Raw genomic sequence first — 17,292 nt, forward strand, 5'->3', positions numbered from 1 at the left:
GCAAGCTATTTAATTTATTCATCCTTTTGGGTGCCTTGCATATGGTTTCCCTGACAGCTGCATGTCGTGCCTCAAGCATATTTTAGTGCTTATCTTGAAAAGAACGCACAAGGCTTTCCCCATAGCTGCTATTAGCTGCTAATAACCTCCTCCAGCTAAAGCAGCATACATTGGTGTAATCCTGGAGACCTTCTTCAAGGCCATTGGTTGCAAGGATACATAAGAATGTCAGTAATACAGAAGTAAATGGGTACCTTGAATTTTAGCAGAGCCAGTTCAGGTGCACACATCCCCTTGTGGCAAATTTTTTCAGCATGTAATACTCTTTCTTAACGATCAAGTAGAGAAAAATGCCTGAATGCTGAACTAGCTTTCAGGCAGAATGGAGGTTTTTCTTAAAGGCAATGTTTGGGACATTGCTGCTGTTTTAGGATGATATAATCTAGATGTGCTGCAGCCAGTAACAGTCCTCTGTTGTGCCCACCCACCCACTTTTTAAAGGGAGGTCACGTTAGTAGTGTTAAAAAACACCAGGTATTGGGTATGGATCAACAGTTGGACAAGCTCTACTATGGCTCATTGATAGAAATGGGAAGCAGTTTAATTTTGTGCAGTTAAAATACATTTCCTAGAATTGTTGTTTACATTTCCTAGAATTGTTGTTCCCTCTCGTGATACCTTGACTCAGCGGAGTGGTTTTAGCGCTTGTGTAATGCTCCCCAAGTAGTCTGTTTCCTTTATAATGGGGAATTGGTAACATCCCTGAGAGTGAATGTAACAATATGCTGTTTTATAAATAGTCATATTCTTGCTTTGCTTTGTTTAAAGTGACTTATCCGATTCCGAGTGATGCAACTTTAAAGACTCTTAAAATCACAAAGAACCTAAAAACTACACATGAAACCACCTGCCATCAGAATGAATAGTGAAAGATGTGAGGTGTTCCACAACTGATGATGACCCTGCTTGCCTGCAAGTACCTCCCTCTGAACTACCCAAGGGCTGAGCATGATGAAAAGACCAAGGTCTCTAAGGGTACATTTCTGTTGTACTGCTATTTTTCCTTGTACCCACAATATGCAGTACAGTTATTAACTCTTTTCAATGACACTTGGTGCTCGTGTCCTTGAGTTCAGTTTGAATAATTAGTGGTGATCCTTTACTGGGAGGAAGGGGCAAGTATTAAGGGAATATAACTATAATTATTCAAGATTTCCTTCTGTGTTTCTTTTTCATATCTGTTCTGTGCTTTAGAATGGATATCAATATTGCAGCTAAATTCTGTTAATCTATTGTATCTTGTACTATTGGAACAGAAACAGCATATGTGGAAAACAGATTAAAAAGAAATGGTTTTGGTACACTATACAACCAACATATCAATTAAAATAGAAGTAATGGAAAATAACACGTACCCCAAGATGCACTATATCTTAACAAATGCTAGAAAGTTAGATGCACCTTATTTTCTCGGCTGATTAAAGCTGACACTCACTTTCTGAAATTAGCACTTTTTCTTAAGCTTGCTGACTCTAACAATAGAATGATTGTGATGGCATGCTGATGCATTTTCACAATCTACTCCTTGTAATAATCCTAAGAGATTTCTATTTCCTTACTTTCATAAACCTAGATGTGTAATGAAGAGGGAGCAGTATAATAAAAGGACAGGTTGCGAAAGTAGGGTGACTTCAGTTATTCACTCAGTTACTCATTTTATCTGCTGTTGCCTATCTTCTAGAAGATGCAAGTTCAACATCTAGTTTACTTTTTCTTGCTGAACAAATTGCCCCAAGTCCCTTATCAAAATTGGGGTGGCCTTCTGATTGCCCCAACTGAATAATTACGGAATAATTGCTGATTTTCACTTCTACCTGGTCCTGTACATGTTAGAAATAAAATAAGCAACGTTTATGCTGTTTTCCCCTACTATTTTTCCCTTAAAGATCTCTGAATTTCACTTGAGTGCCTGAACATAGTATGATGAGCATTGGACTCATTAATCTGAAGCATCAGACATAGCACAGTTGGAATATCCCATCAGATACATGCCTATGTGGTAGCAGAACCTGTTGCTTAGACCCTAGGGACAGCAAAATAGCTTGTGAAAATAGGGCATTTCAATTTTGTAGAAGTTACACCCTGAGTATGAGCTACATGAAACTTGAAATGTGTCAAGAATAGATATATTTCAAAACTGGATAAAACCCACACCAATTTGTCATAGGACTAATGGCTGGGTTAGCAGGCTTCCATCAGTTGATTAATGGAAAGCATAGCACAGAGGTTGCCAACTTTTTTTGGCTTGTGGGCACATTTGGAATTTTGGACAAGTGCACCATCCCTTCTGGCCACTTCCCTCAGCCAGGTCAGCCTCCCCACAGAAAGAAGATCACTTTTCCAAGTGATCTTATCCAGAATAATTAATCTGGGCCTTGCAAAGGACATGGAGCTAAAAGAGAAAGTGGAAATAAGCATCATGCTTCCAATTTCCTCATTCAGCTCTATGCATTCCCCCCTCGCCAGCTCATTAAAAGGGCAGAAAGTAAGAGGGGATCATTTGGCCTGTCGGAACCATAGGAAGACCTAAGGGGCACTATTGTGCCTACAGTTCAATGCTGACAATATTTTTATAACATACTGTTTCAAAATTCATAAACAGAAAACATGTGCATGGACAATGTGCATGGATGTTCCATTTATTCAATTCTTATTAATTTGTGACTCCATGCACATATGTTTTCTGTTTATGAATTTTGAAACAGTATAATGTTATAAAAATATTGTCAGTACATTATTAGCCAACGTGTTGCTTGTTGTTGTTTAGCGTGTTCTGTTTGCAACACGGGATTTTTTGGGTGTACAGTTCAATGCTGGCAATCCCTGCTTAGCAAAAGAGGTTTCAAGATTGCTATTTCAGATTCAGAAGTTGGACTTGACAGGAAAGTCCCAACACAACTATGCTACTAGATTACATTTTGCAAAACACTGATTTTCTGCTGTTTTCAAAGCGTAATCCCCACAAAATTAAGAAATTGCCTGTACTCTTTTAATTGTTTGCAGTTAATGCACCAGTGTGCATATTACGTAGTAAAATTGACTGTGGGCTGTTTATAGAATCTCTCAAAAGTTGGAGAAGATTGGTATAATGATTAAATACACACAGAAAGAAAATATTATCAGAATTGTAGTACTAATCCAAATGATGTGCTGCATCCCCTTATAACTTGCAGTTGGAGCCAGCTTTCCAATACCTGTGTGTGTTACATAAGAAATATAATATATGGCTCTTCATGATAGCTGTTAATAATTTTAGTTCTCCAGCCATTTTATAGCACAAAACAACTGAAATAGAATATGAATTCCCACATTTAATGTGCTTTGGTTAGTCACTTGGAAGATTTGCATGTGTTGTACAACACAATGCAAAGGTTATGTGTGTAACTTTATGTGTACCTTTGTGTAGGAAGATGAAGTAGTTGTAATACTCTTCCCAGGAAAAACAAATGAGACACAGTAAACATCATGTGACTTTACAACTTTGTTTCTTTAAAATGCATTATTTCTTTGGTATGGGAGGTAGATAATATATCATTAGCATAACCAGGTCTTCCACCTTCCTCTTCATCTTGGTAACCAATTTATAGTGATAACAGTAGAGAATAATGTTCTTAATTTGCACTAACGTTTAACATTAATTTGTCCAAAAAAATAGTGCAGGATGCCTGCTATAAGTATGCAAACTCTTCTACATACTGCTATTTAATTATATAATGGAATGAGCAGAGTGTGATCTGTAGGATTACAGACCTTGCTGGGAACAGTTTGAGGGGAACAGTAATCTCTTCATGGTTACCCAGTTACTATCAACATGCCACTGAAGATCCAAGGGTTAACAACTTTTAATTTTTTAATAAATATTGTGAACAAGAAAGAAAATCTTCAAAAGCAAATAATCTATATAATAGAGAATTTTGTTATGGTAATCTTAATGTACATGATCATCCCCTTGAGAGAGATTGAAATAAAATATCCCCCTAACTGAATTTCATCCATAGATGAAATTAATTGAATAATAATAATAATTTCTAAATAATAATTTAGAAGCTGATCTTCCTTTTCTTAAAGATTTCATTTCATTGTACAGGCTTAACATAGGCATTTAACTCTGTTTATTGGTTTTTAATCATTCTTTAATAGTCATGTGAGATTTCTACTTTGCAACTAAAGCAGTGATTTAGGTTTAAGGGATAATTTGTGGTTCTTTGTGATCAATCTCTGTGCAGGTTTCATGTGAAATTTTGGTGGAGTTTTCCCTTATTCATTACTTTTGTATCATTCATTCAAGAAGTAATGGAGGCATATATTTAGTGCTGTGGGTGCTGAAGCCTTTATAAGTTTTTATATTAAACCTATGATATTAATCTTGGTTGCTGTTTTGTATAAATTCCCAATGTCTTTGGAGGTGGGTTTTTTTTAAAAAAAATATTGATTGGCACTTTCCCTTTCTGTGCTGTGTTGTGCTGTATTGTGCCGAATAACCAAGTATTCTAGATGTAGAGCTTGCTTCTAGTACTCCCTAGTGGGCAGTCCTTCTGTCAGGTATCAAGATAACAGGTGCAGTAAAAGAGAACCAGCGCTAAAGCTTAACAGAGATACTGTAAAATTGTTAAGAGCAAATATATTTTGAATAGTTAAGACATACTAGAATCTCTATGGTGTTGTTTTTTTACAGAATTCCTAAACACCTCTGGGCCATAAGCATCTAGTTCAATTTTTTTACCCCCACCCCAAAAACACACAAAAAAACCCAGAATTTGGGGATGTTTTAACACAGATACTCATGTTGAGGCTGATTCACCCACTAAAGGCAGCTATACAAAACTGAATTGTTTCAACTTATAGAGTAACAGAAATCTTTCAAATCTGAACCTTTGCTAAGGAAAAAAAGGCGCATTATCTATCTTTTTGTATATGCACCTCTGCTTTCCTGGAAAAATGTGTGTACTGATTCACTAGTATTCATATACTCTTCAGCTAAATATCTACTTCATGTATTACTGTGTGCACCCTTTTAGATCTGCCTTTTTAAATGCTCACCTAAATATTGTGAGTGTGATAACCATGTGTTTGCAAACATACATCATGCAGACACACTTAAAATATAATTTTATATCCTGCGTATACATAATAATAATTAGAATAATTTTATTATTTATCCCCCACCCATCTAGCTGGGTTGCCCCCAATAGTCTCCCATCCAAATAATTGATCAGGTCCACACCTGCTTGGCTTCACCTGCAATGCTGGAGCCTCAGGCATCCACGGACACATCTCCAGGCAGCCTTGATTAACTGCACCTCATTATGGAGCACACAGTCTGTGACAGATCTGAGGTTTGCCTCTGTGCAATGTGCATAGCCGTGAGGCAATGCTGGCAATCAAAAATTCTTAACTGATTACTGTCCCTTTTTCAGTTTGAAAACCAGTTAGAGAGAAAAGACAGATGTGACCTGTATAGAGCAGTGAGATTTGTTTGGAAGAAGCTTCATCTTGTTCAAACATGTTCTTTAAAAACAAACAAAATAAAAAAATCAAAAAACTGTTTTGCAAGTTTGCAGCCCAAGCCAGGTGTACATGTGGCCAGGGGCGGAGGAAGGGAGGTGCGATGGGGGCAGGCTGCCCCAGGTGTCTTCGCTTGGGGGGGTGACATTCAGTGTGCTGCCCAAGCCTACCCCAAGCCATCGGGGGAAGGGGGGAGCTGCGCCACTTTGCTGGTAGCATTCCCCCCTCCCCCCTTCGTTTTGACAACTGGGGGGGTGGGGGCGAATGTCCGCCCTCAGTGGCTCCCTCCACCCCCAGCTGCAGGGCGTGTGCACCACTCTGTGCACCCGAGTGGCTATCCTGCACCTGGGAGGGCACCCTCTGTGCCCCACCCTGCTCAGGAGCGCGTTCTGCCCCCCTCAGGAGCACGCCCACCCTGGGCAGCGCAGGCATATGCTCCGCCGCTGCATGTGGCATTGATAGGAGGGCAACTACAACAATACACACACACAGTTTTCCGCTTTAAAAAACACTTTTGTCCTTTTTTCATTAACAGAATAAGGCAAGGCTGATTTCTGAGCCAGCATTGAATTCACTGGTATGCAGATCTCATTAAGCTAAGAAGCAGGGAAGAATTCACTGGATGTTTTACTCAACTAAGCTACGCAACTATGTTTTACTCAAAATAGACCCATTGAAACTAACGAACCTGACTTAAATTAGGTCCAGTAATTTCACTGGGTGTAGTCTGAATAAAACACCCTCTCTCCCCCTGTGGCTCCAAAACATACTCTATATATTACATCTGTTTTTCCCAAATTTGTCACAGAACCTATAAAAATACTTAATGGCAACTACATTCCCTCACAATGGCAATGCCTTGCTAAACATCTTTCTTATGAAAACAACACAAGTTTATGCTGTCCTGGCTGAATGATGCCCAGCAAGGAAGATGCAACATTGTAAGAGACAAGGCATTGCTGAGTTCAAAGTCATTCTCATTGTGAACTTTAGATACTAATTCTCTTCATTTGAGTTAATTTATAATGAGAATTGCTTTTGATGTGAAAGCTTGTCAACTTGATTATCTTTCTGGTGAACTTGTACTATCTAATTATAATGAAAAGAAGGTGAGGCTGAGGAGGGAATGTAATAATTCTATTTTTCAGACTCTTAATAATACATCTTTCCCCACACACATAACCTCCCCCACTGCTCCATTAAAGCACATGGTTCTTACTTGTGGTTCCTAGTAGTGCTTTCTTGTGAACTTTATCTGAATTAATCAGCAAGGTAGCCTCCTAATACAAAACTGAGGCTGAGGTGTTCTTTGTATTGTTTTGCTGAACTAGGATAACAATTAACTTGTGCTTTGAAGCATCAACTGGCAAGGTGTTTAGTTGGGTCCAGAATAGCAGAAGTGTAGTGTTTTTCCATTTGTGTCTGAAACACAGTAATAACATGATTATTGGAATACTGTATTTTGTACGACAAAATATGTAAATACACTTTAATATTAATCTCAGTCCTCATGGAGTAATAAGTGCTTTCATTGTAACCTCTGCAAACTCATTAAGATATTTTAATGTAGCATGGTTTGAGGATTTTGTTTCTTAAAAAACTGCAGAAATCAAGCGAAATTAAATTATTGTAGAGCTTTGGTTTGTGATGCTTTCTATTTACAAAATGTTTAATAAACCACAAAAAGTAGAGACACTGAGAATTGGCATGGGAGCTATTTCTGTGGTCACTGAGTTTATTCATAATCACACTCAACTGGTTTTGTTTGGAGGCAAGCCTATCTTGCCAGTTAGCAGTATCCTCATGCATTAATTCCTGTTGACAAAAAGCACACGATGATTTCAGAAATGCAAACTACTCTGAATGTTGTGTTCATACGTGCTCTTTGCACCAGCCTGGTGTGAATTGTCATTCAGCACACTATACATTAGGTTTATGGTAGCTTAGCCATAAAAAAAGGTAGATGAATTTAGAAATATTTTTTTTTTTTGTCAGTATTCTACATTGGCATCTGCTGCATGCAACATACTTCCCTTAGCATTTCTCCAGCTTAATGACATTATTTCTGCTGTTAAAACTCCATTATCATTGGCATGGAAAGCTTGATCTGCTTATAACATAGCTGGATACAGTGTCCCTTTAAAAATATGTTCTCAGATAATCCTGCAGCATAGCTATGTTATTTTTCCATAGTTAGAGAGATTAACTACTCAGGAGTTTCATTGTCTTTACTCCATTCTGTTCATTTGGAGCAGCAGGTGAGTGTTTAGCTCCATTTGTCATTAAACAGGGGAAATGTGACTGCAATATAAAATGTGACCTTTTTTGGTCAAAACTACTCTTTGTTTTTGCTGTATAACATTTGCATTTCTCTTTGATGTGTTCCAGTATGTACTGAATGAAAGTGTGTAGATTAGTATATAAAATGCTTTTCAGTCATAGATTTTAAGGCACTACATTGTAGGATCGTTACCATTTATAAAAACATCAGGGTAAAAATGTCTATCCCTACCCATTCCCCCCCCCCCCCCGTACACACAAATGAATAATGGATGACTGTCGAAAGGACTTAAAAATGATAATCCTGGTAAGAAAAAAAAACATTTTCATATTCAAAGCCTACCTGGTATTCATTTTTATGACACTTTCTAAATGATAGAAATAAGGATATGAGCTCTCTGATGGTGGATTGTCTGGGTATGTAAGTCTCTCTGCTAAGTGTCTTTTTAAAAAGAATGCTTTTGTTTTAAAAATGTAAAGTTTTGACTGTATTGAATTGTTGGATTTTCCCCCCTTAAAAAAATAAAGTGTATATTCTACTAAGTACAAGATATAGTCACTGCAGTATATTGTTTGCAAACTGTCACCAGAACATAAAGATGTGGTGCAGATCCTTCAGCTGTCTCTGATATCTGTCTGTAGGAGTTGGTGTCAATAATCACTTTCAGAAGTCAGGCTGTACCCTTGCTTCCTATATTTACAAGCTAGTTCTAGCCACGAATGAACACAAAAGTTTATTTTATTTATATTTATTTATCCTCAAGTTTTTACCTTGTGAGTGTATAAGAAATACAGGCATACCTCAGAGATATTCCAGACCACCATATTAAAACAAATATCACAATAAAGGGAGTCAAACTTCTTTCTTTTCTTTCCCAGTGCATATAAAAGCGTTGTTTATACTTTAATGCAGTCTTTTAAGCCAGACCCCCTGGCTGCAGGAGTGAGAGGGGAAAACCCAGCTCCAGCCCTAGCCCCCACCACTCCAGCACCCAGAAGAGAAGCAGCAGCGTCAGGGAGCGAGTTTTCCCTGGAAGCAGCCCGGCTTGCTGCAACTACAGCCAGTATCTGTGGAGCGCAATAAAGCTGAACAGGGTTGCTTCTCCTGAGAAAGAAAAGCAAGCGCCACGTACTGCGCTTCTTAAAATGTGTGTGGGCAAAGTCACATCCTGAGTAATCCCTCCTGAAGCACTTAACACTCCTAATGTTTATGGAATCCACCTATTTCACAAATGGTCTCCCGCAGCCTTTTGTTGAAAATCTTGAAACAAAAGGCAAAAAATTAGTCTGTTCCTATGTACTGGAACTGCCTTAAAAGGGGAGTGGGGATGGGACCTTTTGTAGGAATTAAAACTTCACATGCCGTGAAGAATCTATCGACTGTCTCCGAAGCACCACTAATCAATAGTAAGTTAATCTTCTTAAGCACCAGAAAGGATTGCTTAAAAGAGTACTAAAAGCTCTCCCTAGAGCATAAGTACTGAAGTTAGATGCCAATCATGCAAGTCAAATTACATCCTATGCAGATGGAAAGAGAACATTAAATTGCCTACTGGAGCTAGTCATGCCACAAGTCACTTACTGCTTCCTTAGCAATGAAGTCAGTTTCCAGTAGGGTAAGAACAGGGGTCAGCAAACTTTCAGCAGGGGGCCGGTCCACTGTCCCTCAAGACCTTGGGGGGGGGGGAGATTATATTTTGAAGGGAGGGAAATGAACAAATTCCTATGCCCCACAAATAACCCAGAGATTCATTTTAAATAAAAGGACACATTCTACTCATGTAAAAACATGCTGGTTTCCGAACCACCCGTGGGCCAGATTTAGAAGGCGATTGGGCCAGCTCCAGCTCTCAGGCCTTAGTTTGCCTACCCATGGGTAAGAAGATGTGGCAAACATGAAAAAAGAGACCAAAAAAAATCCCCACTTGGTAGAGTTTGCACAACATGATACCTAGACTGCCCCCCCCACCCTTGCCGGATACCTGCCTCTTGCCCTCTGAATGCTGATGGGCAGTAGGAGTTTTGTGGTAGTGTTTGGCATTAAGATAGCAACTATTGATCATAAATGTTCTCGGGTTTTTGTTTTTGACAAATGGGGTTTGGATATGGAGGTAGAAAGACAGAAGATTCAAACTTGGCTATCTTCGTGCAACTTCAGCTAAATATGGCTTTTAAATGACAAAGTGTAGAAATCTTTGGGACTCGGAAGTCTGAGGATGATAAGCAGTGCTATGCCTCAAAAAACTAGAATTAATAAAAATTATTCATTAAAAAACTGGTGATATCTAAGGTTGGTCAAACTCTTGAGTGGATAAATTGAAATCACTGGAATTGCGTCCATTGATTTTGATGACTTGCACACATCAGCCACAAGAACTGGGTTAGACTGTCTCCTTTCTGACAAGAGTGCTATAAATGTTTCCAAAGGGACCTTTGCAGAAATCTTGGGTCAGATTAAAAAATGCTTTTTTCAAAGAATTGAAGGTGGTTTGAAAGATAGATTGCTGCCGTGGGGGGGGCGTGGCGTTGTGTGTGTGTATACACACACACACACACACACACACACACACACACACACTATCCTCCTTTTGACTCTGCTTAAACAGGTTTTACAGGATTTTGTATTGGTTGCAAAAAACCTGCTTGATAAGAGGCAACAATGGAATCAATGAAATATCTGTCTTTCTTGGAAACAATTTCTCCAACCACTTCCAGCTTTTAAACTACGTATTGTCTTTCTCCAACCTTGGAAATCAGTCTCTATTTTCCACTTTCTTTCATCTGACATTTGGTTGTAATGAGACACCATGGTGATACATTTCAGCTCTTCACAGTTGTCCCCTTGCAACTGAAGGAGCTGTCTTCTACATCAACCCCAGTCATACCACTGGCCCTTCCTCCAAACCAAATAGTTTTATTTAAATTGTGTTTATTTATTTGATCTATTTGTATGCTGGCTTTAAGAGTCAAACCCTGTTAAGTTGGCTTCTGTTAAATAATACAAATACAATATCATCAAAAAATTACAGACATTTAATAAGCCAGTAGCAATAAACATCCACCCCCCCACACCCCTATCACACATATATAGCCAAAATCAACTGCAGCAAGAAAAAATTAATTCAAGGAAAGGCCAGTGTGAGCAGGTAAGTTTTCAACCCTTTCCTAAAGTCCTGAAATGTTGTGGCCTGAAGGAGCCCAGCTGAAAAAGAGCTATGGTGACAATACAGAGAATGCCCTTTTATACTCATCAGTTTAATTGCTCTGGGTGTCAGGCAGGTGAGAATGACTTAAAGGTGTGGGCAGGCTGGAATGGAAGCAAGGAATGATAGAGTTTCATTAAAATTTAATTGTGTGATGAGAAAATGTATTCCAGAGGATGTGCTTCAGAACTTTTGTATTCTGGAAAGGGGCAGTTGCCTATTATCTGTGTGCAACATGGTTCATGTTTTTTGTTTTGCATCTCACCTGTCAAATCTCTTTTTTGGTGGATATACATCTCACCTGCCCCATTTTTGCTGTTTCCCAGTTATTCCGATACTATGTGGTGTCCCTCCATGAGTCTGTTGGGAGACTTCCATGTAGTATTTAAAAGTTTGTACCTCACATCTTGAAAAGTTTAGTGCTTTGTTATTTTCATGCCTTCCTAAAATTGGAAGGATTTTTTTTAAAAAATTGCTGCCTCATTGGGAGATGAGAGAGAGAGAGAGAGAGAGAGAGAGAGAGAGTTCTAAGCAGTGGTTGTTTGGATCAAAAAACTGCATCTGAACTATCTTCTGCAAAAGGGGGAGTGACACGGAAAGAGCTAAGATTGGTGGAAGTGAGTGGGCAGCTGGAAGTAGCAAGGCTTTAGAGCAAAAGTACTGGCAGTACTCCAGGCATTGCAATAGGTGACCTTATGTACGATTTACCTGGGATACACTTGGAGTTACACTGCTGGAGGTAACACTGATTTTCTGGTTTTGAACTTTGCTTTGGGAGAGGAGAGCACAGTCAGCAAGACTGACCTGAAAGCAGCTTCCCTCACCAGTGGGGCCACTGAAGTTCAGGGTTACTGAACAACTTCCATCCCTTCTGATTTTGAGGGAAGGGGTTTAGATTTTGTTTTCTGCTCTGCTTTGACCCTCTCTGTTCTCTATTCACTTTTCTAGCCCTTGTGTCCAACTGAGCTTCTTAGTCTGAACAACTTACCAAGTAACCATGCAATCTCTCTCTCCTTGTCTCATGTTTTCAACCTTATAATACTTCTGGCCATTATGAACCTTGGCTGCTTGCCCCTGCATTGGGCTCTTCACATGAGGCCTTGTTAGATCCTGGCCAAGGCCTGACAGTGGGGCAAAGGAGTCCAGGGAAATCAGGGGAGAAAGGATTCATCATCCCTCTGCATGCAGGTCCCCCCACATTTATACATGTGCCCTCATCACGTTCATCTTACCCCTTCTCCAATCTTCTAATTTGGTTAAGAAACGTTCTGCTTTTCTAATGACTCGCCACCAGATGGCGTTGTTGCAGCATAGCAAGTGCTGTGACCTTGTCCCTTTAAAAATAAATAACCCTCCCGATGGGATTGCACAAGAAACTAAAGGTTATTGATATGAAATGAAAGAGAGAGAGAGAAGCATACTGTTTTGACACTAATCCAGCCAAAGCTTTGCAACCAGCTGTCTTGGAATGGTTTTTATTTTCTTTAACTGAAAGGCAGTAAAAAAATGATTGTAAATAAATAAACCTTGCATTAGCAAACAATCACACTTTCTTTCCTTTTATTTGCCAGTTGAACCAGCATGATGGATGATCAGGCTAGAGTCTTAAGACTCTACATTCTGGTCCACTTCTCCTCGAGTTTGTTTAGTATGGATGACTGAGCAGTTTCAAGGATAATGAATTATAGAAAAAAGTCTTTGTGCCACAAGTGAAAAGGATTGCAACCCCAGGGACTGCCATTCTGGATAAGAAGGATCTAGGCTTGTCAAAACCAATCTGTATGGGGAGCAAAATATTTTTTTCAGAGAGATATGTAGCAGCAACCATGGGCGTAGCCAGGATTTTTGTTGGGGGGGTAGGCCTTTTGTGGGGGGGGGCAGAATTTAAGTTAGCTGTGTGTTTTCATTTATTTTTATTGATGGGGGGGACAGCTGCCCCCCGCTCCCCCCCCCGGCTACGCCCATGGTGGCAACTGCAAACTGCATTGGCAAAGGATCTACTTCCCTGCCCAAAAGGAGATTAATCTGCACTCTCCCATGCAGAAAGTGTTCTGCATTTAGCCCAAATTATATAAATGAGTGTTTTGACAGATAGTACTAAGTCACAGAAGCTTAAGTGCTCTTTTCTCCTGTATTGTGTGTTCATTTAAAGTGCAGTGAAAGGGACCTTTATCCAATTTATCACACTTGTAGCCCTATAAAAAGAAGGAAAATCGTTCCAAGGCTATCCCTTTCCTCTGCAGCAGAGATGGGCAACCTGTGGTTTGCCATATGTTGGTGCTAGTTTATGATTGATTTAAAGAAAAGAATGCCAGATTCCTAGATCCAAACACGGGGTAGAATACTTTCTGGAAAGAGAGAGCCTCAGCAGAGATTTTAAAATGCAAAACACACAGCAAAGTGAAGCATGGAAATATAGGCTCTTAGACATTTTAAATATCTCATTCTAAGTTGCTTACGGCGACTTTCCCTTTCTACCCTCTTAGCATTGAATAGATTACACAGTTTGGTAAGTTTAAAAGAAGTGTACTTACAAAATCATCAACAGTCATATTCATGTGTTTTTCCATACAGCAGGAAAGAAAGCCAGGTTACAAAATAATGGCAAAAGTTTCTGAACATGCATTCAGGACTTGGAGCAATCCACTCACACATCCTGTCTAGTTGGATTCATATGGTGGAAGAGAATGAACAGCAGAAAGAAGGCAAACAAAATAAAATAACTTTCCTAACTACCTTTACCTTTACCTTTACCTTTACCTAAGCCTATGGCATTTTAAAAATTCAATACAAACTAAAAGATGAGGATTAGAGCCACAGTCTTGGGGTGCTACTTAATTCAGCTTTGTTACTGGAGGCCTTCATGATGTGCTTTGCAGTGTCTTTTCACCACCTGGTGTTGCCATGCCAGCCGTGGCCTTTTTGGACAGAGACAGTTTAGCCACAGTGATCCAGCTCTGGTCATTTCCAGATGAGATCACTGCAACATGTTTGGTGTGTAGATTACACACCTGCGTTACCTGTGTATATACAATATGTGTGAATATGTTGCAGACTTCTCAAACTTCATTTGGTTTGGAATATTATCATTATATATATTTATTAAATTCCTATCCTGCCCTGCCTCCCAAAGGAACCCAAAGTGGAAAACAACAAAGTAGTAAAACAAAAGAATTAAAAATTACAGTGGTACCTCTGGTTACAAATTTAATTCGTTCCGGAAATCTGTTCTTAAACTGAAACACTTCTTATCCTGAGGCGCGTTTTCGCTAATGGGGCCTCCCACTGTGCGCGCCTCCAGCACGTAATTTCCGTTCGCATCCTGGGGCAAAGTTCACAACCAGGAGCAGCTACTTTCGGGTGGAGCTTGTAACCTGAAGCGTTCGTAAACAGAGGTACCACTGTAAATAAAAGTACATCATAAAGTCACCAACTGGCACCAGGCCTAGCAAACATATCATGACTGCCTGTTTCCAAGCATAATTGCAAGTGCTAATACTTGTTGTTTAATGATCTATGGGGCTTTAGGTCTGGTTACCTCTAGAGCTGCCTTTTCTCACATCTACCAGCTGATGTGTTAAGATCTTTGTAAACAGCTTTCTCCAGGTGTCTCTGCTACCTGAGGTGCATCAGGGGACATGGGAGTGACCTGTTCAACTGTAACAACTCTACTTTCCCCAGGAAACGTAGCCTGGCACTCTGTGTCTTTTAGTGCTTCATGAACCCTTCTTATTTTCCTTAGACGTTTAAAAATACTGTATTGTGTTTGATCAACCTCTTGTGCTGATCAACATGCTGCTGCTGTTACCATTGTTGTGTTTTTAGTGCATGCGCTTCCTTTTTATAGTCAGATTGTTTTCAAAGTGTTGTAACAGCTGCCCTGGGATTATTTTGTGCTGAAAGTGTAGGATATAAATACAAATAAATAATGAAAATGCCTGCCTGCCATTAGCTACAAACCCTAAAATCTGGTATCCTCTCAAAACCTCAGTCAGTTTTGTACCACAAACTCCATTTTTTGGCCACCGCCTCTTAAGTGTTTGCCTGACATTTTGAGTCATTAACACTAAAAAAGCAAGTATTAACTACTTGGCACCGGCCTCATGCTTTAAATGTATTATGTGAACGCATCCAAAGGTGTGACTTCCCCATGTGAACCTGATTTTTAAATTATTTTTATACCTTGATTTATGTTTAAATGCCATTAATCTCGTAGATCTAAGGTGCTTTGCATTCCAGGGTCATGGCTGCTACTATGTGATTTTAACATTGTTTTGTTGAGCTTTCAACCAATCAGTTGAGGCTGTAAGCTAAACTGCTAATGAATGTAACTGAAGTACCTTTACTGGACAGCACTTCCAACCGTGAGGGACCAATTTTATAGCAAGGAAATGGAAACTGTTAACAATGCAACATCAGACTGCATCTGAAATGGAGCTAGGTTAGGACTGAGGAGCAATTCTCATTGATTGTGCTACTTAAGCAGTGGTCATCAACATTTTTGGAATTTTGAGAGAATGTTGAAGCCACCAGTCACAAAATGGCTGCCACAAGGCACCGTGGCTTGATGCAAAATGGCTGTCATGAGGGCATGGCTTGAAACAAAACTGGGAATACTCTTATTCCTATGTAGCAAAGCATCAACTAACTGATTGGTTGACTTGAGAAATGAAGGTTTCAATTCCTACTCAGTGATGAAGTTCGCTGGGCAATTTTCAGCCAGCCATTCTCTCAGCCCAACCTATGAGGATATAATGACGTGCAGGAAGAACTATGTATAGCACCTTGAGCTGCATGGAGGATATTATTATTATTATTATTATTATTATTATTATTATTATTATTATTATTATTACACTAAAAAATAAATATGCCCTTCTGGGCAGAAAAGAAATGAGACAAGCCTTAAGGCAAGTGGGGATGGCATCCCCTTTGCCTCTTCCTCCCCAACACTTGATCAAAATACAAGACAAAGGGAAGCCAACCCTCTCCCCTCTTCTTTCCACCCCATCAAAATGTCCTCCAGAACGAGGAAAAGAAGGAAGGTAGAGCCATCCCTGCTTCACTTCCCACCCCATGCCATCCAGGGCAAGAAAAGGGGGGGGGGAGAGCACCTTCACCATGTACAGTGGTACCTTGGATTACAAACACCTCAGGTTACAAACACTTTGGGTTACAGACTCCGCTAACTCGGAAGTAGTACCTCAGGTTAAGAACTTTACCTCAGGATGAGAGCAGAAATTGCGTGGCGGCAGTGGGAGGCCCCATTAGCTAAAGTGGTATCTCAGGTTAAGAACGGTTTCAGGTTAAGAACGGACTTCCGGAATGAATTAAGTTTGTAACCAGAGGTACCACTGTATTTCCCTCTCCACAAATAAAAATGATCTCCGGTGCTAGAAAAACAAGGAAAGTAAACCAAGAGGCCAGTAGGAAACCAACCATGCCACTTATCTGTCCCCCAGAGAAGGAGTTCACTGCCCTACCAAGTGGAGTGAAAAGGGAGGCCCTTTCTACTTCCAGAACTGCTTGGCATGCAGAACAATACCTATAGTTTCCCAGAGCGTTACTGGATGCCCCAAATCTCTTTCATTTTGCACAGAAAGCCAGTAAATTAATATATACTGTAGTTCTATTTTTGAAGCGTCCCCCTCCCCTAAAACATGACTCCCTTGGGAATTAAGTGAAATTAAGATTTATGCCTAAACCTGCACCCAGCACAGTGGCAGGATGTTCTGAACTTTTGTCAAAATTTCTACTTCAGACATTAGGCTGTTTGATTACTGTAGACCACTTTTGGTGTTTAGGAGGCGTCTCTGATGACAATGAAAAGTCCCCTGCCCTCTTCTGCATCTGGTTGATCTGCAGACAGGAGCTAGAGCTATTTGCCTTGGTGCTGGTTGATTCAGCAACAGCCAGCCCAGGGAGTGGAGTGGATGAGCAGGGCTTTTGAGAGAAAGCTGGTCACATGTAGCCTCTTTACGCAGGCCTTCTCTTGCTCCTGACCATCTGTCTCTCCCTCTCTGTTCAGCTGATGGGGCAATTCCAGGGGTGTTAGATTCCCTATTCACTATGGTGCAGTTTCCACCGACATCCTGCTCTGGTCGCCCTGGGTGGGAATGGCAGTGGAGTGACCTTTCTAATATTACTACGAGAGAGAGGGACTGCCACTACTGCGGGGAATGGGGATTAAGGAGACACACCAAAGTCAGGAAAGGGGGATGGGTGGTGGCTGAAATGAGGTGTA

General features: G+C 40.0%; 1 protein-coding gene and 1 long non-coding RNA gene across 5 annotated transcripts in view; one reads left to right on the top strand and one right to left on the bottom strand.

Moving 5' to 3' along the window:
• TEF (TEF transcription factor, PAR bZIP family member) overlaps nucleotides 1-8,394 on the top strand; it is a 27,401-nt gene extending 19,007 nt beyond the window's left edge. For 2 of the 4 annotated variants that reach the window (XM_083462613.1, XM_083462611.1), the window contains exons 5-6: nucleotides 829-2,248; nucleotides 2,663-8,394. In XM_083462613.1, coding sequence (XP_083318739.1) covers nucleotides 829-850 — 22 coding nt within the window. In that variant the 3' untranslated portion in view covers nucleotides 851-2,248; nucleotides 2,663-8,394. Of the gene's footprint in view, nucleotides 1-828 lie in introns of all 4 variants that reach the window. The other 2 variants (XM_083462612.1, XM_083462610.1) reach the window with 1 other exon arrangement.
• LOC310687505 lies at nucleotides 8,094-16,148 on the bottom strand. Its single transcript, XR_014516447.1, has 2 exons — nucleotides 15,389-16,148; nucleotides 8,094-14,667 (listed from the first exon to the last, which is right to left on the bottom strand). It is a non-coding gene; the product is annotated as an uncharacterized lncRNA (long non-coding RNA).
• Between the last annotated feature and the right edge of the window lie 1,144 nt (nucleotides 16,149-17,292).

Source organism: Podarcis liolepis, assembly GCF_965112155.1.
Source record: "Podarcis liolepis genome assembly, chromosome: 10".
NCBI lineage: Eukaryota > Metazoa > Chordata > Lepidosauria > Squamata > Lacertidae > Podarcis > Podarcis liolepis.